Source organism: Eutrema salsugineum, unplaced genomic scaffold (assembly GCF_000478725.1).
Source record: "Eutrema salsugineum unplaced genomic scaffold, Eutsalg1_0 scaffold_4, whole genome shotgun sequence".
NCBI classification, from domain to species: domain Eukaryota; kingdom Viridiplantae; phylum Streptophyta; class Magnoliopsida; order Brassicales; family Brassicaceae; genus Eutrema; species Eutrema salsugineum.
Genome location: NW_006256686.1, coordinates 11687424 through 11713267, shown reverse-complemented (window position 1 = coordinate 11713267; position 25844 = coordinate 11687424). Strand labels below are relative to the sequence as shown.

The following is a 25844-nucleotide window of genomic DNA, read 5'->3' as shown; positions in this document are numbered from 1 at the left end:
ATTGCTTATCGCCCTGGAAAATTTAACCAAGTGACAGATGCTCTAAACCATCACAGAGGAGATGTCGCTAAGGAAAAGGAAATGGAGAATCTAACTGCGGCCTTAGCAAGTCTTCAGTTGTGTTTGACTGAAGTGGAAGAAAATTTTATGGGTCTAGAAGCATTGGAAAATGCGGATTTACTGTGAAAAATTTGCCAGGAGCAGAAGAAGGATGATGCTTTAAAGGAAATGGTTGAGAAGCAAGTGGTTGGGTACCACATGGCATATAATAGAGCTTATATGTACAAGAATCGAGTTTGTGTCCTTAACGATGAGGAGTTGAGGAAAGAAGTGTTCAGCTAGGCTCATAACTCAAAATTTTCTATTCATCCCGGATGTACCAAGATGTATCGAGACCTGAAGAGACATTATCATTGGGGAGGAAGTAAGAGGGATATAGAGAAATGGATCTCTCAGTGCGCAACATACAAGCAGGTAAAGGTAGAACGCATGGTTCCCAGTGAATTACTTCAGAGCTTGCCATTACCAGAATGGAAATGGGACATGGTAACTATGGACTTTATCACGGGCTTACCAATGACATTGGATAAGAAAAACGCAATTTGGGTGATTTTGAACCGTCTCACTAAGTCTGCTCATTTTGTGTCTATACAGAAAACTAATGGAGCAAAAATTTTGGCGCAAAAATATTTGGGTGTGATTGTGAGGCTGCATGGAGTTCCGGTCAGTATTGTGTCTGATAAAGATGCAAAATTCACAGCTGTGTTTTAGAAAGCGTTTCAGAAAGCTTTAGGGACAAAAGTACATTTGAGTACGGGCTATCATTCCCAAACTGATGGTCAATTGGAAAGAACGATTTGGACCTTGGAAAACTTGTTGAGATCTTGTGTTCTTGACTGCGAAGGAAATTGGGAAAAGTATCTTCCATTGGTGGAGTTTTCCTACAATAACAAATTTCATTCCAGCATCAAAATGGCTCCGTACAAAGCATTTTATAGAAGACCGTGCTGTACCCCCCTCTACTGGACCAGTGTAGGAGAAATGAAGGTTTTGGATTCTTGGTAAAGAATGCCGCTGAGCAAGTGGAGTTGCTTAAGTCAAGGTTGAAAGAGGCTCATGAGCGTCAGAAGAGTTATGCAGATATTGCGCCGGAAAGAATTGTCATTTGAAGTAGGAGATGAAGTGTATCTGAAGCTGAGAGCCTTTAGAGGAAATGACAAACACCAGAAGCTGAAAAAGCTTAAGCCGAGGTATATGGGGCCATACCCTAAAGTCGAAAGAATTAGAGAAGTAGTATTTCGACTACAGTTACCTCAGGACTTGTCTGAACTTCATGATATGTTCCACATTTCGCTACTTAGGAAGGTAGTAAGAGAACAACAGTTTATTTTGCCTAATCTGCCAATCGATTTGGAAGGAAATCTGTCAGTTGTGAGTAAGCCGTCTGAGACTTTGGAATTCAAAGAGAATAAGGTTGATGGTAAGAAGACCAAGATGGTAAAAGTCAGATGGGAAAGAGATGTCATTCGCAAGAAAACATAAGAGCCGGAACAGCGGATGAGAAATGAGTACCTTGAAATCTTTTCGGATGGAATGGAAACCGATAAAGAGGGAGTGAATTCGGGGACGAATTCTTTTCAACGGGGGAAGAGTTATAACATCTCAGTCCAGCCAGAGGTCCAATTCCCAATCTCTACAGATATAAAAGGGAAAACATGAGAGAGAGAGAGAGAGATCGACGAGCAGCAGCCACCAGGAGTAGCCACTACCGCCAATCAGCCATCCTTCACTGCCCGAGCCTTCGTTGAGCCATCCCAAGTCGTCGCAGATATAGTCGAGCCACCAAGAAGCTTCATCCGAGCCAGCCAAACCACCACGAACCATCACGAGCTGCCGCCGAACCAATGAGGAGGAGTAAGCCGTGCTTTTGGGATGAGTTTTTCTTAATCATTATTTCAATTTCAATATCTTTTAAAGATTTTTTCGCAATTTGCTTTGGTTTGCTTTTACTTAAAATTATAGATTTTTTAGTTACAAAATTTTAGTTTTATTAATTAAATAAAAAATTTATTCAGAGAAAATGTAGTTAATTTATGTAATTAATGTAATAAATCGATTTGGAATCGAGGATGACATTCCGGTTTGTCTTATAGACGGGTTGAGGGTTCACAATTATCATCGCAGATTCTAGTTAACATAACATCTGCCTAGACCGGTTTGGACTTTTGATATATGTATACAAATTAGATAGATGGAAAAAATCAAAAAACAAAACCAAAAAGAGTATATTTTGAAGACACGAGTATTACCGGTTCATGATTGAACGAGTTAAACCGGTGAGTGAGGGTAAAACCGGAAACGAAGATAACGAACGGCCACGATGTGACGATGGAACTACCAGAAACCCTAAGTATATATACGTATATATAAGTCATCTTCTTCCTCCATTGTCGCTTCTCCAAACACTCATAAGCCATATCTGCTTGTAGCTTCCTGCTTCTCAGATCTTCTCGGTACTCTTCTCTCAATGTCTCTAGATTTCACTCTTACAGCAGATTCCGTTTCTGTTAATTTGATATAAACATTTTATTTTGTATCAAATCAGGAAAAATGAAGGTTGTCGCTGCTTTCCTCCTCGCCGTTCTTGGCGGAAACGCTAATCCTTCTGCTGATAACATCAAAGATATTATCGGAGCTGGTAAACTTTTTTGTTTCTTCTCTTTTGTAAAGTTTGAAACTTTTTTTCCGGGAAATTCGAATTAGATGCGATTAGTCGCAATACGCTCTTCGATTTTATCATGCATTTGCTTTACTTTTGGTGTTAGATAGTTTAGTTTGATTCCTGATGTAGAGGTTAAGATTTTCATCTAGTGCTTATCAAAGTTTTAAGCTTTGTGGTCTTTGGAAATGTCAGATCATAGTTAGAACAAAAGTTTTGTTCTGTCCCAGAATTTACTTGTTTTAGTTACGTTCCAGTCTTGTTGCTGCATAGATGATTTAAGAAACTGGTATTGCAGTGAACAGTGACTTCATCATTGCAATTATGATTTAGATGATTTCTGCATAGAGTTTAGATGATTTGTATCTGCTTAGATAGATGATTTAAGCTTCATCAATGCAATAAGGTTTTGGTTTTATTCTGCATTTGCTTTTATATTAGTTGTAAGAGTTACATTCTGTATTAGAATGTACTTGTTCTGTATCGTAATTTACTTGTTTCTTGTTTATTCATATGTAAATGTTACGGATTTGGTCTTGTAGCGAAATATGAACTGTATGTTTGTTTGTTTAGTTGGTGCTGATGTTGATGGAGAGAGCATTGACCTTCTTCTGAAAGAAGTGAGTGGTAAAGACATCACCGAGCTGATTGCAACCGGTAGGGAGAAGTTGGCTTCTGTGCCATCAGGTGGTGGTGTGGCTGTTGCAGCTTCTTCTCCATCAAGCGGTGCTGCCTCTGCTCCTGCAGCTGCAGAGAAGAAAGAAGCCAAGAAGGAAGAGAAAGACGAGTCCGATGATGTAAGCATTTTTTTCTCTCTTCGGTTTCCTTTATATTGGCTCGCGATACTTGGTCTATATATCTCTAACTCTGCTGCATTCAACTTTGGATGCAGGACATGGGATTCAGTCTCTTCGAGTAGGACTTTGGCTGCGGAATGCAGTTAGTGGAACTTTTTTTGCTCTCTTTTTTGTCCTCTCTTGTAGTTCGTTGTTATCAAAGATTGATTACAATTTTTAGTTAGATATGAAACGAGAAGAGTTTTTTCCTTATCTTGTTGGTTTTTCATCTTTATCCTTTTCGAATGGTTTAAACTCTGCGTCACCTGTATGATGATGATCAGTAAATGAGTGTGGTATAATCCTGCAAATTACAAAACTCATGCAAAAATTAAGACTCTTCACACTCATTACTAATTGGATTAGGCTGCACGAATAACAAAATTGAGTTTGAGATATTGTATTAAACATCTGATTTTTCCATAAAAAGATGTAACTAAAGTCTTCACTGATTATGAATTATGATCAAGATTGTAAATACTTGATGACGATTAAAATAAAAAGAAGCTCGAGTTTGAAGTAAAACTAGAAGCTGAAGTCTTCTATCACTAAGTACTTCCACAAAGTTGTTTAGCAAAAACTAAAAAGAATGTTAAATAGCATTAAGAAGATGATGCCACTAACTCATCTACTCAGGGCAGAAACACATTCGACAGTTACGATCCATCTCAGATAAACTTCCAAATCCATATTTCGTCGCGAATTTCACAGCTCAGATTGTATATGCGTAACCTTCTTTGACACAAGAGCAAAAGATGCTAAGATTTAGGAACAGTGACATTAAGTATCTTAACATCTTGGTAAGGCCTGTCGTTCTTGTCTGTCTTCACTTTCTCTATACCCTGTTCATTTTGGTTTATATAGTTAAGACACAAAAGTCACACTAAGCCAGTAAGCAAAACACATTCGTTTTTTCGTTTTTGTTTTTATCGTACCTGTACGACGTCCATTCCCTTGACGACTCTTCCAAAAACTGTATGCTTATTGTCTAGCCACGGTGTCGCCACCGTCGTGATAAAGAATTGTGACCCATTTGTGTTTTGACCAGCATTTGCCATTGAAACTGTGAACGGCCTATCATGCCGTAGACTGCACGCCAGGAAGAAGAAGAAGAACAACATATTACAAACTAATTTTAATCGTTTGAAAGGACGGCTAAACTCAAAGCAGCAAGAAATGATATTACCTTTTATGAAACTCGTCCTCGAATTCTCTGCCCCAAATTGACTGTCCTCCGGTACCATCCCCAAGAGGATCTCCAGTCTGTATCATGAATCCCTTGATAACACGGTGGAAAAGGTGGTTATCGTAATAGCCGTTTCTACAGTGTGTTGTGAAGTTTTCCACGGTTTTGGGACATTCTTCTGGGTAAAGCTTTATGTGCATGTCACCCATCGTAGTATGCATGATCTGGATATAGTTAAAAAAAACAAAAGGACTTAAGAGAACTATTGTGTTAAAAACCCAAATTTCAGACTTTTGTAATGATTAGTAAAATAGTTGCAAACATGGTGGGTAATGAAGAACATACCACGTTCTCTGGAAGAGATGTTGTAGCTGAGTTTCCAATATCTGAGGCAGCCATAAGTTCATCAGGAGCAGGCTTCTCGTTAAACACATCCCTCCCTTGGCTTGCATCTTCAGGTTCTTCAGGCTCTCTCCGACTATAGAACCAATTGGTTAAGAGTAAAATCCATAAGCAATTCGACAAAATCGAGGTAAGAAGTAAACATTTCAGAGACAGGAGAAGAATCTCTAAGGATAACTAGAGAAAACATAAGAAGAAATCATTCTACACAGTATAATAAAAAAGATATCGCAACATAAACATGAGTAGTTTTAGCACGATATGAGTCAATTACCTGTACATATAGATCCTGTGTTTCTTGAAAGCGCAGCATAAGATAGTTGGATCAGTTAAAGGCTCTTTGCTTTCATTTACATTTGCTGCGGCTGCTGGAATCTTTCTAACTTTCTTGCCTCCTTGATCACCTTGATATAATGCAACTCTCAGAAACCTCTCATTGCTCTCCACCTTTCCAAGGATCCTTGCAACTGTGTTGGTGTGTAAATTTATTATCTAGGCAACAAAATAGATAGGAAAATCAGTCAGTTGCCGATAAAATCTCAATCTCGTCTCCCTTTCCCTCTGCATGCACTATACCGCAAAGACCCTAACCACTTTAACATTTTGAAACAATAAAGTAACCACATTAATCTTGGTAACTTATGCTCGTTAATTGTATCATGTTCATGTGAGACAGTATACTTATCATGTCTAGACTGATATGCTAGTCTAAGGTAATTTAAAACAAAACAATAAGTGGAAGTCTTACTTTTATTCCAAGAAGTGTGGCATATATAAGGAAATTAGAGCTTTCATCGAAAACGGCATTGGGCTGTGGAGCGCTCTCGGTTTTTTCAAATTCCTTCTCAACTGCCATTCTTCGACCAAAATCAATTGCTTCAAGCCTGTACAATGGAGCATCGCTCCTCTGCAGATCTTGGGCCACCTAATAATTTCAGTTGAATAGATGATTAATCGAGAGTAAGGTGAAAACAACATGTAAGAAAAGGAGAATTAATATGTAACCTTACCTCAAGTGACTCGTCATAAACCCGCCTCAGTTTTCCAGTTCTAAACCAGAACACTCGAATTCTACGATCAGGAGATGTAACAGAAAATTGTCTACCATCCGGACTCACCTGAAAAGAATTTCACAAAATTTAGAGACCTAAACTTGTACTATGATTTTAGCCGGATATATCAATTGCTAAAACCTGCATTTTAAGCACGTAAGGAAAATAGCCAAAACAAAGATACTAAATGCCACATAAGTACCTCAATGGCAGAGATGGCTGTTTTGCACTTTATAATCTCATATAGATTTGTATCACTCTTCAGCTTAAAGTTTACCCTACAACACCAAGCAAAAGGTCAACTCGTAAAGCATAAATGGAAGCAGTCCAACCAAACTCAGACTCTGACGACGGTCAAATCAAAACACATTGAATAAACTTAGGCAACAAAAGTGTTCTACTACAGCCTCTTCACGTCATTCTCATCAATATGAACTCTAACTACATTACCACATACAGAAAATGGGTATGCTCCTCTTTTTGGGAAAGGCCCAAATATTTATCAGGTTACAATCTAGCTGTTAGGAATATGTTAAATAAGTTGTTATCCTTCAATTTATAACAAACAACAATACCGAAATAGAAAGACTGAAAAGATTTTGGATAAGAAATGAGACAAGGACATACTCATCCTCAGGAAATTGCAGCGTAGTTGGACTCCAGTACTCAATGATTCCTTTGGTGTCACCAGAGATCATTGTGTCAGAAACAGGATTGTACTTCATGACCTTAATTGGACTTGAATGTATCTGGACATAATATAACGACAAAGTTATAAGAAAAAGATAAACGGTTTAGCTCTGGCAAAAATGAGGAGTCAAGAAATAGCAACAAAAGATAAACAGTTTAAAACAAACCTCTTTTGAAGCAATTGGCTCGTTGGAACCAGAACGGGGATCATAAATGTGCACAAACGATGAGTTTCGATCACTAACAGCAAGTTTAGCTTTGACATCCCCTTGTTTGAAAACCCATTCAACAGCACCAGGAATATATGGTAAACGGATCATGGCCATCATGTCGTAGTTGACAACATCATATATTTTAACAGCATGATCATTTGAGATTGTACAGCAAAGCAATCCGTCAATGCTAACCTGCATTGCTGAAACGAGTCATGGTTGATAACAGAACAAGAAGCAAACATATAAACTGTGGACACTTAACAAGTCTAACTATAATTTCCGCAAATCAACTATTTTCATGACCAGAAGGAAAGCTTATCATACAAAAATTAAGCATACACAAGATCTTAAACCGAGAAAATAGAGTTAACATTGAAAAATCACTGGCGGTACTCACCGCTAGACCTTCAATTGGACCGAGATGGGAGCGGAAATGCTTAGCAAACTCGATCCCAACACCTTTTTTCTTCCAAAATTTCAAGTGACCTAGATTATGAAAAGATATATTTGTTAATAGATACGTAGTTTTTTACAGGGATCCGGTAGTGTCTGAGACCAAAGAGACCATAACTTTATGCTTTGACATTACAAGACCAGAATGAACTAAGAAATATGAAAAACAATATCACAAGCATCTGAAACATTACCATCCATGCTTCCACTTATGAAGAAATCAGCTGCTGAAACAGCAACATGCGTAACTACATCCCGATGCATATAACTTTTCTCATACCTGAAAATATTCAAGAGTTTACTAAGCTGCAAAGCACTTTTTTCATAGATGACAAGCTTACAAATCACATGGATTCCCGAAAACTCAGAACCCATAAGCTCATGTTGAAGAAACAATCTCAACAACAAAAGCACAAGAATTTGTCTAAAAATTCTTCAAGTGGGAAGATCAATTCACCAATGACGAGCTTACACAAATCCCAACCAACAAGCTTAATGTGTACTCAACTACAAGCTTAATTTCATTCGGTTATCGAGAAACAATTTCTTCGAAGATTTCTCAAAAACTAAATCGAGAGCAACTAAAACCCTAAACCCAAACCTTGACTCAATAAGGATGATGACGACGAGCAAAGAAAAGTTCCAAAACACAAGACATGCTTACATATTAGCAGAAGGAAGCGAATCAAGGTAAGCTTGTTCGAACTGAAGCGGACGCTTGCGTTTGCCGCGTGGAGCGGGACCAATCATCGTCTCTTCCTCGTCTACTTCAGGCGCTACCGCCGTCGCCGCAGCCACCGCCAATTCTTTAGCCGGAATCACGTTTCCATTCTGAGATTCTTCCTCCATTGATTCTCTGCTCTCTTCCTCAGCTCAAACACTCCGGATTTCGTGAAAACTTCGATTTGGAAGCACGGTTTGCTACGACTTCGACTTCCTTGGGAAGAGACGAACTGACGGAGTGTGAAGAGAGTATATATTGGGCCTGACTTAAGCCCGATTAGATATTTTAATGAGTGTAGCCCATTAGAAACTGCATGTGTGTGTGTGTGGTGTGCTACTCTATTTGTTTCACTATTACAAGTCAAAAATGAGGCAATAAAGCTTTGGAGATCTTTGCCGGTAAGGTTAAAAGATCGTGCCATGTTTGGGAGACTATGAAGTTGTATACTATCTTTTCGAACCGGACTCACGATAGCCAAAGTTTCTGATGCAAACAACAACCCATCACGTCGCTTTCGCTTGAGCCTCAACTTAGTGACTGTATTACCTTTATTTTTTGAATTGAATATTAAATTTTATTCAAGTTAAAAAAGAAATACGTTTTTACATCAAATGTTACAGAGATACTTTAAAAATACAGACGGTGTTACCTTTAGACATAGCATAAACTCTAGTTTATCAAACATCTCAAAAATTATTATATATACTAGATTTTGCACCCACGCTACGCGTGGATATTTTATTGATAAAAATGATATACAATTAATTATATTTATAAAGATATAAATTTTATATATTAGGATTTTAATAATATATTAAAAAATTTATGGTGTTAATATAATAATTTTTATCTAAATTGTGAGGTTTCAACAGTTTTTTTTAATATATATATATATATATAATATGTCTCTTTTCAAAAACGTATAATTTGGTGAAACACTTATAATTTAATATACTAAAACCGACTAAAATTTATACAAAATTTTCAAATTCTATTTTTTAAACATAGTATTGACATGACAATAAAATATTATACATTCACTCCTTCAAATCAAGAAAATAATTTTTCATCATTTTCACTTTCATTCTAATTACATATGGATTTTTTTAAAAATAAAAAATAATTAAATTTTAAATTTTAAATTTTTCTCTTGTTTAACAATTATAAATTTTTGATCTATTAATTAAAAACAAACTAATAAATAAAACTTTTGCATTGAGATTAATAACAACTTTAAATTTGAAACCAAAAAATAGTTGAATATGAAATGATTAAAATCACACAAAATTTGTGAATTAAATATATTTTTGTCGATTGCTTGTGTTAACTTTTGAATAATTTTTCAATAATTATACCTCATCTCTTCTAATAAGAATAAAAAAAGAATTTTCATCATGTTCATTTTTATTCTTGTTATATCTGTTTTTTTTCAATATATATATCATTTTTATTTATTTTAATGATTTGTTTTATGATTATATTCAGTTTCATCATATTCATTGTCACTTCTTCTAATTATTTAAGTAGGCAAAATCGGTACAATTTAATAAATATAAATTTAGAAAAATGAATAACAAACTGGATAACTCAAAACTAAAAACTTTTTCATTAATTTATTGCAATTCCAAGTCAAATATACGAATGTATTTTTTTAATCATTTTTGCATAATATATTATATAAGATTATATGGAAATATATTTTGTATATGTAACAGAAATTTAGATGTATATAAGAAACTTCTTCATTAAAAACTTCTTCATTGATTTTGGTCTCTCCTCCATGTTTTGAGGCTTACTGAATGTTTATGATGCTGTTTGGTTCAGCTAATTGTTACATTTGTGGTTCAGGTTGGGTTGTTAAAACCTTGTCAGATGCCATGTTATTCCAAATATTTTCCTCGGATACCTCAGTCTCTTTTGTCTTAATGCCGGAACCTTTTTCTCTATTTTTAGTGCTTCGTTTTTCAAAAGTTTCGGGTATCAATCACTTGACATGTTTCTCGGATTACTTAAAATTTATCATTCTTGTCAAATCCAGTGGCCAAGCTTTGGAGATTTCACAGTCTCTTTTTCAATATTAAAGCGGTTTTCTAGTGGCTTTGTTTATATCTTCTTTCATCATATTCTTTTTAATTTAGCTAATAGTTAAACATATAGTTTAGTCAAGTTGGTTCTTAATTGTACATTGTAATGATTTATTCTTTAGTGAAATCTAACTCTATTTTTGTTTTTTTTTTAATTGAAATGGTTGTACACACATAAAAAAATAACTTACAATTTATTATATTTATGTAACAAAAATTTGAATGCTAATGTAGGAGTCTCTAAATATATGTGTATACATATGTAAATAAATTAATATTTTATTTTTTCTTAGTTATTTATATAATTGAAACATCTAGTTTAAATTTAAATTTTTCCTATTTTAAAATTATTTATTTTACTTTTTTGTTATTAATATAAATTTTATATATAATTTATTCATCTGTTGACAAAAAAAAATTATTCATCTTTATTCATTTTTTAAAAAAATAATAGAATTTGTAAACTTTTTAATTTCCAATGTTGAGGTGGATCAATAAAAAATTTATACAGGTTTTTTTTATTCAGTTGTAAACTTTCTTAATTTCTTTTTTTTCAGCAATAATATTAGAATTTGGAAATTTTCCTTATTTTTGAATGGTGATATGAACCAATTAAATTACCTTTTTAAATTCTATGTGGACACTCTTAAAAGCATATTGCTTCAATTTTTATTAGTATAAGATAAGCTTTCAAAACTTATTCATTTTTTAATTTTGTTTGAAAAAATTGTTTTCACGCTTTTGAATTTTTTGATTTTGCATCTGTACTTTTTTGTCATCAATTTAAATACCTAGAACAATTCGACTAGTCAAACCGGAGGTATCGGATTTACATAAATAATGTGTTGAGGGTAAACATAAGCACTTCTTGTTAGGTTATCTGTTTTTGCGCGTTCGAGTTTTTTGTTAGGTTTACATAACAATTCAAGTTTTTTGCGCGTGGAATATGTAATAAAAATAAAAAATTGAACATGTCTTTCATTTTTTTAATCTTCTAAAAGCTGACTATTTTTCGAATGTACACACCATCTTCACCAACTTCGGATAATCTGTTACAAAACTACTTCTGTTTTCTGGTTCTGGAGCAGACAATACATACTTCATATGAGAATTTCTGTTTCTATATATAGAGGCATAAGACTCTATCTTACGATTTATGCTCCTATTATCTTTTCGCATCTAATTCTATCTAACCGAAGAATTATTAATTGATGAATTTGGAGAAAAAAATATTAGTATATTTTCAGAATACCGAATTCAGTAACACCCCCCATATCAAACATCTCACCTGGGTGTAGGGCATTTCCATGAAGATTTGGACAAACCTGTAACCTTTTCATTGACTTTGATTGATTGACTTTCTAATAAAACTCCGGCTATAAATGAGAGACCAATAAGCGAATGGTTTTGGATAAAAATTGTAGGTCCTACTTTATGGTCTCCATTCAGCTAATATATCGAACTGATACATTATTTATAATGTGTTAATAGGTTTGATGTGATTTTCATTTTTTGGGAAAAAATGTTATCAAAATTTTGAAAAACTATGAGAATTAATTATGTGAATCAATATAATTTCTCTGAAATATTTTTTTAAAATTATTAACAATTAGTAATTATAAGAATTGATCCGCATTTGTTGTAGTTATCATTCCACAAGGCTTTGTCTCAGTAGAAGCTTTTCTTGAACGAAATCCATGCGTTTTCCAAAGGTGGAATCTTCTAGTTCTTTTCTGTCTAGTGCTTTGCTTAACACTCTGAAGTTTGATCATGAAACGTAATACTTTTTCCGTTTTTTATTAGTTGTCCTTTTAGAGAATTTTGTTTGTCTTAAATTAGTTGTCGTTTTTAGTTTTCAATGCAACATTTATTAGTTTTTTATTTTTTAGGATTATTTTTATTATGCACTTTGCTTTATTATTGGTTGAATTGTATTTAAATAAATAATTAATGATATTTTTATATTAAAAAACTAAAACAATTAATATTTTCTTAATCTGTGTGCATAACCTTAAAACGACAACTAAATAAATCCGGAGGAAGTATTCATTTTCATGCATTCATTATTTTGCATGATCTGCTTATCCCACATGAATTGCAAATGTAAATTTTGTAATATATATTCAAAGAAAAAAGTGATATGTTACATCATTTGTTGAAAAATCCAAGTTTTTACATCATATATTCCCAAAAACATTTCTTATCTTATATATAAAAGTTGTTCAACTCTCTCTAACTGAGTGATACATCAGCAATGGAGAAAGTGACATATGTTCATTTAAAATATTAAAAAATAAATAAAATCAAATTAAAACAAATACATTAAAAAACATAAATAAATATTAATATATATTTATATTAGAATAAAATTCAAATTTAATTCAAATATATAAAAACTTATAATTATTATATAATATAAGAGCATAGGTGTGGGTTCTCTCCTAATTAATAATAAAAAGATCTCAGATCTGCAAATGTGCAAGTACTTTTACCATTTCCCTATAATCATCTGACATTGCTAGCTTTGATGTGAGAAATCTGGATCGGGCTGGCAAGCAACAATGATTTTAATTCCTTATCCGTTAACTTTGGTATCATGCCAACAAAATTAGCGTACAAGATTATGCAAGGCGGACTGTTACCAATTTTGTTAGAATCATTACATTTCTAACCCAGAGGAATTTTCTTGCGTATTTCGAGTACAATAAGGAAGCTTCGCCTGAACTCGTAAACGCTGCCACAGATATCGTATATTTGGAGCTCATAACTTTGAAAATACCCGATCACAATTGAAAATATATATTCAAAAAAGGCAGAGGCAGAAGGAGAAAGAGAAGGAGCTGAAGCAAGAGGAAGAGAAAAATAAGCTGAAAGCAGAGAAAGCATGTAAAAAAAGGCGGCAGAGGAGGCAACAAGCCAACAAGCCAACAAGCCAAGTGGAACACAATCCAATCTAAATACCAAGACATCACCGACCAAAATGCAAATCCCAAAAGTGACAACTGTTTGCCGCCCTCCATAATCCCTCTTAATGAGTACTTCTGCAGCTATACTGATATAAAGAATTGTTGATTTGGTGTTAAACTTTTTCTTTGTAAAACATTACAATTAACCTTGATTTATTCTTTACAATGTTTTTTATAAAATATGATATTAATTCAATAAAGCAAATAAAATTATATTACATCAAATAAAAATGAGAAAACATAGTAAATGTTGGCTTAAATCACTATTACTATATTTCGTCTTATCACTAGTATATTAAATCACTAGTATTTTTTTGACAAAATGAATAAGAGTATATTGTTATATTAAATTTGAATTTTTCTTTTAGGTATAATATATGTGAAATTAACTTTGTTAGATTTTGTTATTAAATTTGAATTTATATCATTTATATTGTTTGTTTTAGTCATAAATAAAAGATTTAAAATTCAAATACTACTTTAAAAATAAAAAAAAATTCAAATTTTAGAGGAAAACAAAAAGATAGAGTTCCTTTATATATTTAAAAATGATATTTTAGAGGTGAAAATAGAGATGAGTTGGAAAATATTTTTTACTTAAAATAGCATTTAAAATTAAAAATAGAAGTGGGTCAAAGATGCTCTTATGCATTTTACGTGGATTCTTGATCTGTTAAAGCACTCAGCCGTGTAATTGAGTTATTGTTTACATATGATTGTTGCTTTTTCAATAAAAACATGTTTATGGTTTCTATTCTGATGTTTGCAAAGTGATTACGGGACTTCCGATCATATTATGAGCATTGATTTGAATTAATTTATTTAAATATAATAATAAGTATAATGAATTACTTGTTATAACTCTTTGTATTAGTTATATATTGATTTTTTTTTCTTTTAACAAGCAAATCCTGGGTACTGTATTTGATTAAATATTATCAAATAAATAATAGGCTTGGTATTAGATATTAAGATCTAAATCATCTATCTCGGACACACAAAAAAAACTAAAATTGAAACAAAGACTCAATAAAAACGAACAAAATAAACAAAATAAATATAAAAGCAGTATTAGCCTATTAAGTAGTTATGATGAGTCTTGGAGGCTATTGGATCATTATTTGCGTTAAGTCCCTGATGAACCTCAACAAAGGAATGGATAAACGATATTTTAATTTTTAACAATGAAATCGTCTTCTACATATTTTTTTTGATAAATTTTATCGGTTGATCTAGTTAGCTCTGATAAGAACACACTAAACTGTTATAGAGTGAACTTCTCTCAGGTTCAATTGATATTATAGACTACGAGTGGACTCGGATTAATGGGCCATAAGATCCAAATGGGCTACTATACTATCTATCCCGAATTTTAAATTTCTTCTGACTAATGCTAAGAAATAACCAAATTGCATGTTACTAGACTACCATGTAAATTGTATTAGGCCTTAAACCCAAACCCAGATTTCTAACACACATGTGTTTTTTTTTTAAGGGGCATCGAACCTCTTCTACATATTTTTTAGATTAAAATCAATATTTTGAAATTTAAGTAAAAAAAGTTGGATTTTATAGGTAGAAACTTTAGTAAAAATGTGTTTTTTTTTATAAGCGAAAGCATTTTTTGTTTAATCAAACGTGATTAATGAATGCAAATTTTAGCAATCAGAAAATGTGATTTGATGATGCAAATTTTAGTTAAAATATTTGCCTGCATCGTTGTGATCTAGTGTTAGGAAGGGTTGTGTGGAGTGTTACACCACTTCACCCATTTTCGATCCTCCCTGGAAACAAAAACACAATTATGTGGGAAGTTTGGGTTTGAGTCTTTAACCCCAAACAGTTTACATGGTAGTTCAGTAACAGGCGATTTGGTTACCTCTTGACATAAGTCAGAAGGTATTTCAAACTCGGGACAGATAGTGTGATGGCTTATTTGGATCTCATTGATTTCATGGCTCATTGACTCGAATTCGCTCGAAGCTTATGCTGTCCGTTAAACCACGAAGAAGTCTACACTATAACACTTCGATAGATTTCTACATGAATTAACCGGAAGATAAAATTTATCAAAAAAAATAAAAAAATAAATAAATAAATGTAATCATTTGCCGTTGTCCCAAACCACAGCTACTTCATCGAGCGAACCCATGACGGACGAACTGGTGTGGAATCAATGATTGGATAGTTTTACTTTTAGGATAAGCCAAAAGTACAAATACAATAAAGCCATGCACGTGGATTTACTTATATGTCATGAATGAGGCACGTGAATTCAATGACTTCATTTATCTGTCAAAATCATTTCGAAATTAATTTCTTAAATTGCTTGTCCGAAATCAAATAGCAGTAATATCACAAAGAAGTATATTTTCTTCTTGAGGAAAGCATTATGATGCATATATATGTAATATGTGGAACTCATTTAGTTTTTTTTTTGTGTGACGAACTTGAAACTCATTTAGTTGTAACAAAATCTCAGTCAACAATAAATGACTGAAATGCATATTAGGTGTACCCGCCAGGTCTCTTCTAAAAATAACAAGTGGAGTAAACATAGGAGTTGGACCATACAGATACACTTTTTGAAACTAATTTTATTTGAGATTTTGAGTATGGATCATACCAAACTTATTTTCTTGATCCATTGAACTGGCTCTGGTAGTTGTATATATGTTTTCTTTTTTTTTGGTCGGGACTCAGGTTTCTGAATGCCATAAGTTTTTTTGTTTCAATTTATGAGATTTTTGTTTTTGAATGTTCGCAGATGATCTTAGATTTTTAAAAGCTGAAAAATGATTTCTAGTTTTTATGAAACAACTACTAGTATTAAGCTGAGTTTGCTAATTTGTAAATTCAATTAATTACGTAGTTGCTAATTAAGATATTAATAATAGTCCACATGGGTTTCGGGACAAATGTCATCGGACAAAAGTTCTTTGCGGAAAGGCGGAGGAAGAAATGGAGGACGAGTACACATGAGCAAAGCCCAATTCACTCCTTGGAAAAACGGGTGGCGTTTCACGGCGGATGCACCCAGAGACGTCCCCAAGCGCCGGGTCGGGTCCTTGGCCAGTAGCTGAGAGATCAGATCCTTGGCCGCGCTTGGAATCGTTGGCTCTTTTGGGAATTCAAGGGCTCGAGCCACGATGTTGGCAAGGGTTAGCTCGTGGTCCATTCCTTTGAAAGGCGTCGTTCCGTAGAACAGTTCAAACATGAATATCCCCAATGTCCACCAGTCCACCGCACTTCCATGCCCTTCTCCTGCCATCCATATTTTACGTTCCAGATTTATTACAATAGTGTAGATTACATAAAAAAAAGTGTAGATTACATAAAAATGTTCATTTTAATTAGAATGATAATTTGGTATATACAAAAGAATGTTAATTCGCATTTTCAATGTCGCTTTTCAAACCAACAATCCTTGTTGATCTTTTGTTCAAAGCTAATAAACTATGAATTTAAGATAATATTATTTAATTAGTAGTATACGAAATTCATACTTTTTGTATTCTTTCTCCATTTCAAAATAAAAATTGTATATTAATTTATCAAAAAACAAATCAACCAATAAGAAAACAACCAATAGAAAAAACAAACCACAGAATATAAAAGTTGAAAACATCTTAAATTTGAAACAATTTTTTCCCTAAATCATCAATTATTTGAAATGGAGAGTACATTTTAGAAAAAAATATGTATTTCTTACAAAAAGAAAAAGAAATAATGTGTAAAATGTGTTGAAACAATGAGAAAAGGTTTTGCATGGCATGGCAATCATTGAAATAAGTATTTTCGAATACCAAATCCTATCTTATCAAACCATACCATAATTATTATGGTAAGAGAAGCTTGGGCATAAAATTTAGGAGGATTACAGACTTTTGTTTTCAATAGATTTTTCCATTATTGGGCTTTTGCAAATCCATTGTAGATATGTAGTGATTTGGTGTGATCAAAACTAAAAAAGAAAGAAAGATAGGCACATCATAATGACGTAAATTTGAAGTATACCTGAAACAATCTCAGGAGCCAAGTACTCATGCGTCCCAACGAAGGACATGGACCGGACGTCCACAGGCTCGGCCACAAGCTCAGGACCGTCGTTACGGTGATCAGTTTTCTTCTTACGTCTTCGGATTCTCGGGTGGAAGCACGACACAGCAGGGACAATACAGTTTGGGATCATGCAAGAGGACGATGTAGTCTGATGATGGTCCATGGCTTGGTTCTCATTCTGGTCAGACGAGCCGTTTTGAGTTTGGTTCCGGTTCAGCACGATCTGTGGTGTGGAGGTGGATTCATCACATTTCAAGGATAGATCGAAATCGGTTAGCATGATATGACCGTCTGATCGAACCAGCACATTCTCAGGCTTCAAGTCACGGTACACAATCCCCATCATGTGAAGATATTCGATGGCTACGATCACTTCCGATACATAGAATCTAGAAAATCATAACAGATGTGAATGTGATTATTGGTAATGAGAAAGCAAGAAAATAATATAAGGGACAGGAAGAAGAAAACAGGGTAGTGAAGACAATACGAATAATTGAGATTTAAGCAATAATTTTGGAATCTTTGGTTACATATTTAGGTATTATGACAAAACATCATCTGTTGGATATTGGGGACAAGAAGATAATGTTGGGTTTGATTTTTACTATGCATACGGAACAATTGTGGACCTACAAAGTTTGTTAGCTTAACGAACTCTTTTGTCTATAAGAGAGTTTCTGGTGCAAATACATTACCCAAGATTCCTATTTTGTCTCCATGGGTCCACAATCAACAAACAGACTCCACACAAAACAGAGTATAAAAGTCTGTTTTGGTTCTTAAGGACAAGTTCACACAAAAGATAAACCAGAAACTTAGAGCCATTTCATATTCGGTTTATATGCATATATCTATAGAACAATTGTGAAATATATATATGACCCAAACTAGTTTCTTAATGTAAAATGCAGCTAACTGAAGAGAAATGGGACCTAGTTTCTTTGTAGGACAACCTTAAAATAACATAAGGAATCCCTACAATCATGATAAAAAAAAGATAGCTAAACGTAGACAGGGCTACCTTTTTCTGGTTCTTCTGTTCTCAATCATTTTACTTTAAGACTTAAGAAGAAACCTACTAGAACTCAATTATATGGTCAGAGACAAAAGAAAAGGTAAAAAAGGGCAAATATATTAGAATTTAGCTGTAACTAAACACACATTTAAGTCTCAGGATTTGGAAAAAAAAAAAGCTCAACTAGTGATGGCCTTGACTTCACTTTCAGAATCTTTAACGTGTAAACTACTACTTGTAATATGACATTAACTCAAGATCATAAAAAGAAAAAAAAAATTCAGATCTATCATCTAGTCATCTACCAAGAACAACAAGATCCGGGTTTCCAGTATATCACGTGGTAAGAATTGGTTCATAAATGGCAATAAGTGGCTAACTCAACTAACAATCATCACTTACATCTACTACTACCAACCAAAGGGGGTAAAAATAAATCTTTTTCTACCAACCGAAAACAAAAGGCCTAATGTATCATCAAGTGTATTTGGTTCGCTCCTATATACTAACTAGCGGAACAGATATCCTAATTTTTTTATAGTAAAAAAAACATTCTTCTATTCGTATCCGCTCTGCAATTAATCAGATATCCAGTGTTTATTTTTTTGTTAACGTCTATATACTAGGAACACGATCTGTTTCCGGAAAATTTTAAAAATACATCGAAAATTAAATTGACTGTTGCATCTCAAATATTCGGTCGAAGTCATTTACTTGTAAATAATCAATTTTGTTTGATAGTATTTTCAAATGTCGTTAACTCTAGTGGGTCCAACTCATTAAGATTTTTGACAAAAAAAAAAAAATTAGGCCAAGCACACTATTCCAAACTTAGTATCATTAGTTAAAAAGTTCGATAATAGCCTAATTTTATATTAACATGATCAAAATTTTGTTCTTAGTAGAAAAAGTAAACCTTAAATGAGAAATAGAAAACCCTTACCCTTGTTACAAACAAAAAGAAATGAAAACCCAAATATAATATTGAATTTTTTAGATGTATTTTTTGTGCTATTTTCAAAATTCTAATTTAAAATGCTAAGTTTGATAAAAAAAATTTTTGTATTATTTTATGATACTGTTTTCTAAATAATATATTAATAGTAAATTCATAATATTAATAACCACCGGTTTCAATGGCAAAGTTGTAATAATTGTTACAAGAACCTGCCTAGCGGATGTGCTTGTACTGAAGCCACATGCCAAGTTAGAAAAAAAATATTCAAAACCTCCTTTCCAGCATGCTACGTGATTCAATTTAATCACGCGGTCCCACTACATAATTACACGTGTCATTAAGTCATTTGTTACGTACTCAAAGTCAAACCCCAACTCGTTTTGACTTTATTTTAAGTGTCCGCACTAGACTGCAACTTAATTGTGCCCTACGATATACGCACACATGTAATCGTGCGTACTTCTGCTAAAAATATTTTTTTTATAAAAAAACAATATAAATCTATGAGTTTTAAAAAAATTTAAATAGGCCGACAAACAAATATTAAATTTAAATAGACTTTCAACTTTCTAGTTCCTTTTTTTTCGTGTGACATAAATAGACTTTCTCTAATTACCCAAAAAAACCATTATCGAGATTCGAGCACATCAATCAATAAAACAAATTTGGAAACATTTTTAATAACAAGGCTTGAGTTTACGGAAAAACGCTAATTTCCGGACGAAATTACGGAAATCCAAAACTCGGTTTATGCTAAATTTATGAGATTTTCACCAGGATTAGAAGTAACAAACCTAAAGGTGTATGATTTAATTAATGCATAATTATCCGTTAAACAGGCAATAATCTAGTGAATTACGGTTCAGGGGAAGCACAAAGCCATAAATTCTGTTATGTATTTAACTGTTAACTACGAGACAATGGCCAGCTGGCGGGTCCCACTACCCTGATTTCATCAGCCTTCCTTTTCTCTTTTCATTTTTATTTTTTATTTTGTTTAATTTTCACTTCATAATACTCCCAAAGAATTTTAAATATTTTTGGAAACTGAATATATTGAATTTTCAAGGACATAAACGGAAACTGTAACGGCGGTTACCTGACGGCGGATTCGTGGAAGCGTTTATAAGGCTGTTTCTGACGGAGAACGTGGAGGTCACCGCCGGGACAAAACTCCGTTAACAAACAGAGCCATCTCGGAGAATCTATGGCCGCGTAAAGCGTCGGGAGGAAAGGATGGTCAAGCGACTCGAGGATCTCTCTTTCCGTTTTCGCTCGACCTTCTTTGCTCCGGCTCGCGAGCTCCTTCTTATCCATCACTTTCGCGGCCAAGAGCGGTAACTTCCCGGCGGTTTCGACGGCGGTTGCGGATTTGAATTCGGCTAAGAAAACGGAACCGATGTCGCCGGAGCCTAGACGGAGACGGAATCGGAGATCGGAGAGGGAGAGAGACGATCGGAGTGACGGAGGGAGTTTAGCGGAGGAAAAGGATGGCGCCGGAGTAAGAGCTGCGGCGGAGGAAGATGAGCGAGAGCCGGAGCTAGTGCTTCGATTCACGGTGGTTCCGGCGGATGTAAAGCTCACACTCTGTAAATCGTCGGCTAAATCGTCCACCCATGGCTCCATTTCGGATCCAATCAGACCCAATGAGTGAAGAGAGAGAGAGGAGAGAGATGAGAGAGAAGAGAGAGAAGAGAAGAGAGAGAGAGAGAGAAGAGAAGAGAGAAAGAGAGAGATTTGGCTATGGAGGAGAAGAGAAGAAGTAGCAGTGAGATTTTGCCTTTTTGGGAAGAGAAAATAAAATCATTTTAGAAGATACAATTGCAATGGCATAGTTTGTAATTTAGGATTTAGATATGTCGCGTTTCGTAATTAAATTTTATTTTGTTTATATTTTAAGCAAATACAGTAGATTTTAATTTATGTAAACTAGACAATAATTACGGAATTATTTGAGAGGATTTGGCTCTCTCCATGATTTAAGAATGTATATGTTTCAAAAGAGAGAAACAAAGAGACATATAATCTTTAGGCCCCTACAGAAAAAAGATAATGACATATACATATTTTGTGTTTGTTCTATTTCAGTTTGTAATTATAGTATGTTTTATTCGTTTTAACAAAAATCTAATCACTATGCCTAGGACAAAGACGGTGTACACTTTGCGAAGTTTTTATATATCGACATTTGAAGTGTTATTGTTAGCATGTCTTACTAATGATTTGATTTAAGTTAAGGATGTAGTTGCTGATGTTTTAATTTGGTTTTGACATCATTTGTTATGATTATGTATAATTTTGAGTTTATGTATTTTATAAGATTGTTAAATCAAAACTCAAATCCTCCTGTTAATGTCGAGATCATACGTTAACAAAGGTCTTTGATTAAACGGAGACATTACGGCTGTTGGATTACAACAAAGATCGGTATCTACTCGATGAATTATGGGTACGAGATGCTCATTTGAAATGTGCATAAACAAGTAATTGCGGAGGCTGAAAGACTTTGGTTTGTGTCAAATATGGAGGAAACCTAAAAGTATAAACAGTTTCTACCAGTATTATTGATTTGGCCATTATTCTTATTTATACAAAAGAATATTTTCACTAAAAAGTTATTTACATTTGATAATAAAAAATCTACCTATACAGATATGTTAAGTTTCCTTCCAACTCGATCTTGAAATCTTGGAAATCTCCTAACAATTTGTGAATTTAGCTATAAACTAGGTGACTGTTCGAGCCAAGCGCGAGCTTTATACATTTAAAAAGTTGTATAATAATTTTATATTTGAGTTTATGGATAATTTATGTACTTATATATACACATTGAACGAAAGAATATTTCTGCAAATTAAAAAAAAAAATTCTAAAATAATTCTTAAAAATTGAATGATATACATCAAATATATTTGAAAATTTCTTGATATATACTAAACTTTAATAGAAGTTTAACATAAATAGAGACTTTTGATGGTGATGTTTTAATTATGATTGTATTGAATTTTTATAGTCTTTCTATTATTGATTTTCCTTAATTATTATATCATATATATTAAATGAGAATGTAGTTTAATGAAAAAATCTGATTTGTTTTAATTTGATTGGCTTAGAAAATCTCACTTGTCAACGTCAATGATGACGTTTATTCCACGACAAATGTGACATGTCAAGGTCGCTAGCTCTGCGCAATTTCATTGGATGATGATGCTGATGTGTAATTTCTGTCCAAAATTTTTTGATTAAAAAAAAAAAAAAGAATAGAAAGTCATAAACGGATAAACACGCGGATCTTTATACCCGACCCGGCCCAATTATCAGTATTTTAAAAACACCCTTTGGCCCTATACGTCATACAAGCCCATTTATGAAATTATTGAAATTATGGATTTTTAAAAACTTTTCTACGTAAGAAAATAGAAATTATTCCCAAAATGAAAGATTACATTAACTATTAGCAGGATTTACCGGAGTTAATGTAACAAAATATACAGAAATTTTAATTTTTCAAAAAGAAACAATAATTTATGTTACAGTTTAATACTAGACATCAATTTTGGCAATTAAATCAATTCGAATATATTAATTCTCAAATATTCCCGCAACAATACCTACTTCTACGCACATTCCGAATATCCATATTCTTCATTTCATTCTCTTTCTCAAAATAATTTCAATCCCGCCTAACATCATTTTTAAAATGTTTTCATTAACTTCCTCTCCCTATATATACCACATATCGTAAACCCTAAAACTCTACCATTCTCATTCACTAAAATGGCTTTAGTCCGCAGACGTTCAGCTGCTATAGTTCCATTTACCAAATTAGATCAATCAAGTGAAATTCAGAAAGTTAGAGCTACTATATTTTCATTTTGGAAAGTCAAGAATAGGCAGTCTGGTTTTGTTATAGAAATAGTATTGGTTGACGAAGAGGTTTGTATGCGATCTTATGTCTTTTTCTTATTGTTATTTTAAGTAATCTATAGATTATATAGTAATACTATTTACGTGTGTTTCACAGGGCACTAGTATTCACACTACTGTTGATGAAGAATTGATCGCAAAACATAAAGGGATCCTTATAGAAGGAAAATACACTTTCTATTAATTGTTTCATAATTAAAGAATACTATGGTGATTTTAGGACGACTCTATTACCATACAAGATCGCTTTGTGCAGGACAACCCGTAATAAGGAGATTAATGATTTTCCATCAGATTTGCCAGAGAAATATTTGTCTGATTTCAAGTTAATCAAGGAAGACAAACTCGACAAAAACGTCCTCATCGGTATGTCATCATCTTGATTATGAAATTTATATTATAATGTACATATTTATCATTGTATACAAATATTTTTTTCTTGAAGATGTCATTGGACAATTTGTCACCATGTATGATAACACTCCAGGATACCAAGTAAGTAGTTATGATATCATACCAAAATAAACATAACAATATTTTAACAATGTAACGCTAATATGTTTACTGATGAAACGATGTCCAACTGAAATGTACACTATGGGGACAATATACAAAAGCAACTGTTGAGTACACTGACAAACATATGGCTGCTATTGTTGTGTGTGTAATGCGATTTGTCTGTATAAAAGAGTACAAATGTTAGATCACTATATCCTCTATTCATATATATACAGTTTGTAGAGATTGAGTTTGGATTAGTTTGTTAATTATTCTTATTTTATGTTTTCCGAGTATAAGTGACATTTTAATATCAAACGCTTTCAACTCCACCAAAATTGTGTTTGATCATGACGTCAAGATCGTGAAAGACTTCAGAGAAAAGTATGTTTTGTGACAATTTAATATCATTTTAACATTGTTTTATTTATATAATTATTGTTTACGTTTTTGTAGGTTGCCAAAAAACAATCAAATGATTGTGCATGTTAAACAGAGTTATTCGACTTCTCGGGGTGGTGCTATTGACTACCGTGAAGAATATTTAGGTGTGAAAAATAGGAGGCTAACGATATCTGGAATTCATGATACAAAAGTGGTATGAGCTATATATTTTGAAAATGGTATAAATATATTTACATTTAACTATATACATATTAATGGTTTTGTTATAGCCTGGCAAGATTGTAACAGGCATTATGGTCAAAGACGTTGACACTTCAAAGCTATGGTATTATTGGGCATGCAAACCTTGCAACATCAAAGTTTTAGAGCATGGAATTATGTCTGATGATGAAGATTACGATAAGAGGATTCCTCTTTTCAGTTGCAAAAATTGTGGTGATATTTATTCATATGGTACCATCGTCGCAAGGTAATACAATGATTTGTCCCATAAAGTCAAGAAAACATTACTTGTTTCATTAAGACTTTCTTAGGTAATATATCTAGCACATATAGCAGAATTATTTCATGTAGACTTTCTCTGATTGACTGGCTAAATGTGCGCCTTATTTTATTACATTGATTCGTCTCATCATACATTTATTCCGGCATTACATTACATGTTTATGATTGTAACATTTAAATAACTCACTCTTCTATTATCTTTCAAACAATGTAGGTACTACATTGTATTATTTGTAACTGATGATTCAAACGTCGATGTCCGCTTCCTGATGTTTGATGACACTGCTCAAAGATTGTTAGGTCATTCAGCTGAGTCTATAATGGAACAAAATGATGAGGTTATTTATGTAATAATTATATACATTATGTATTATTTATATTTTCTGAAATAATATTAATCCATTATATATAATGATGCGCATGATTTACTAAGAGGGCTCCCTGATGGCTTGACAAAGCTTCTAACTATGAGGATGCTTTTCAAAATAACAGTTTCAGAAGAACATAAAGGAAGCCAGTCTCCGTATGTAGTAGAACTATGGTCTCAAGATGTCGACATTATGACTGAGTGGGATTCTCAATCAGAGGTAATATATGATAAAGTTTTACAGACTTCTAAAGCTCGCTTATCTGATCGTTTAGTTAAATTAAGACGTCAACAATGTACATGTCTTCAGCAACCGTTGATGCTTACGAGTTTTGACGAACTTGAGAATCCATTGTCTGGATCTTCACTCACTCCTTCGTCTAAGAAGGTAATTAAGAGTCTCGACTATTTGGATGAAGGTGAAAAATCTGTTAACAAAAAGCGAGCGAAGAAAGAGATCCCAATGAAGTTATGAAGAGGCAAGAAATCGTAATGAACTTATTGCAGAAATGCATTGCTAGTGATTGATTATTGCTTTTGATATTTGTAACCAATTTTTCCAATGGGTGGTTAACGCTTTAACTCTATTCTTTATTTTGTTTGCGGTATTTGTGGAACTTTTTTGGCGTATTTTATTTCATCGTGGAACTTTAATGTTGCCCTAGATTGTTTTTCCTTAATTATATTTTTTTGAAACTTTAATTTGTGATATTTTTTTCAACTAACTGTCATAAATTTACACGAGAGTTTCAATTAAGACGTCATTAGAACCGTAACC

The 25844-nt window shown here is 33.3% G+C and overlaps 4 protein-coding genes across 4 annotated transcripts; 2 read left to right on the top strand and 2 right to left on the bottom strand.

The window, feature by feature from the left end:
- The first annotated feature begins 2424 nt into the window (after positions 1-2424).
- LOC18013678 (60S acidic ribosomal protein P2-4) lies at positions 2425-3793 on the top strand. Its single transcript, XM_006419058.2, has 4 exons — positions 2425-2513; positions 2606-2698; positions 3293-3516; positions 3612-3793. The coding sequence occupies exons 2-4, from the start codon at positions 2611-2613 to the stop codon at positions 3636-3638; spliced, it is 339 nt and encodes a 112-aa protein (XP_006419121.1). The 5' UTR covers positions 2425-2513; positions 2606-2610; the 3' UTR covers positions 3639-3793.
- A 172-nt stretch (positions 3794-3965) lies between these two features.
- LOC18013677 (peptidyl-prolyl cis-trans isomerase CYP71) lies at positions 3966-8491 on the bottom strand. The gene is made up of 13 exons (XM_006419057.2): positions 8218-8491; positions 7748-7833; positions 7498-7586; positions 7053-7292; positions 6823-6944; positions 6398-6473; positions 6154-6261; positions 5892-6068; positions 5418-5635; positions 5087-5219; positions 4742-4965; positions 4491-4644; positions 3966-4397 (listed from the first exon to the last, which is right to left on the bottom strand). Exons 1-13 carry the CDS (start codon positions 8400-8402, stop codon positions 4314-4316), a joined length of 1896 nt encoding a protein of 631 aa, XP_006419120.1. The 5' UTR covers positions 8403-8491; the 3' UTR covers positions 3966-4313.
- Positions 8492-16175: 7684 nt separating this feature from the next.
- LOC18013769 (serine/threonine-protein kinase D6PKL2) lies at positions 16176-21162 on the bottom strand. The gene is made up of 3 exons (XM_006419056.2): positions 20465-21162; positions 17345-17778; positions 16176-16591 (listed from the first exon to the last, which is right to left on the bottom strand). Exons 1-3 carry the CDS (start codon positions 20989-20991, stop codon positions 16215-16217), a joined length of 1338 nt encoding a protein of 445 aa, XP_006419119.1. The 5' UTR covers positions 20992-21162; the 3' UTR covers positions 16176-16214.
- A 3103-nt stretch (positions 21163-24265) lies between these two features.
- On the top strand, positions 24266-25541 carry LOC112084528. Its single transcript, XM_024153678.1, has 5 exons — positions 24266-24388; positions 24465-24664; positions 24914-25037; positions 25158-25286; positions 25377-25541. Exons 1-5 carry the CDS (start codon positions 24266-24268, stop codon positions 25539-25541), a joined length of 741 nt encoding a protein of 246 aa, XP_024009446.1.
- Positions 25542-25844: the final 303 nt, after the last annotated feature.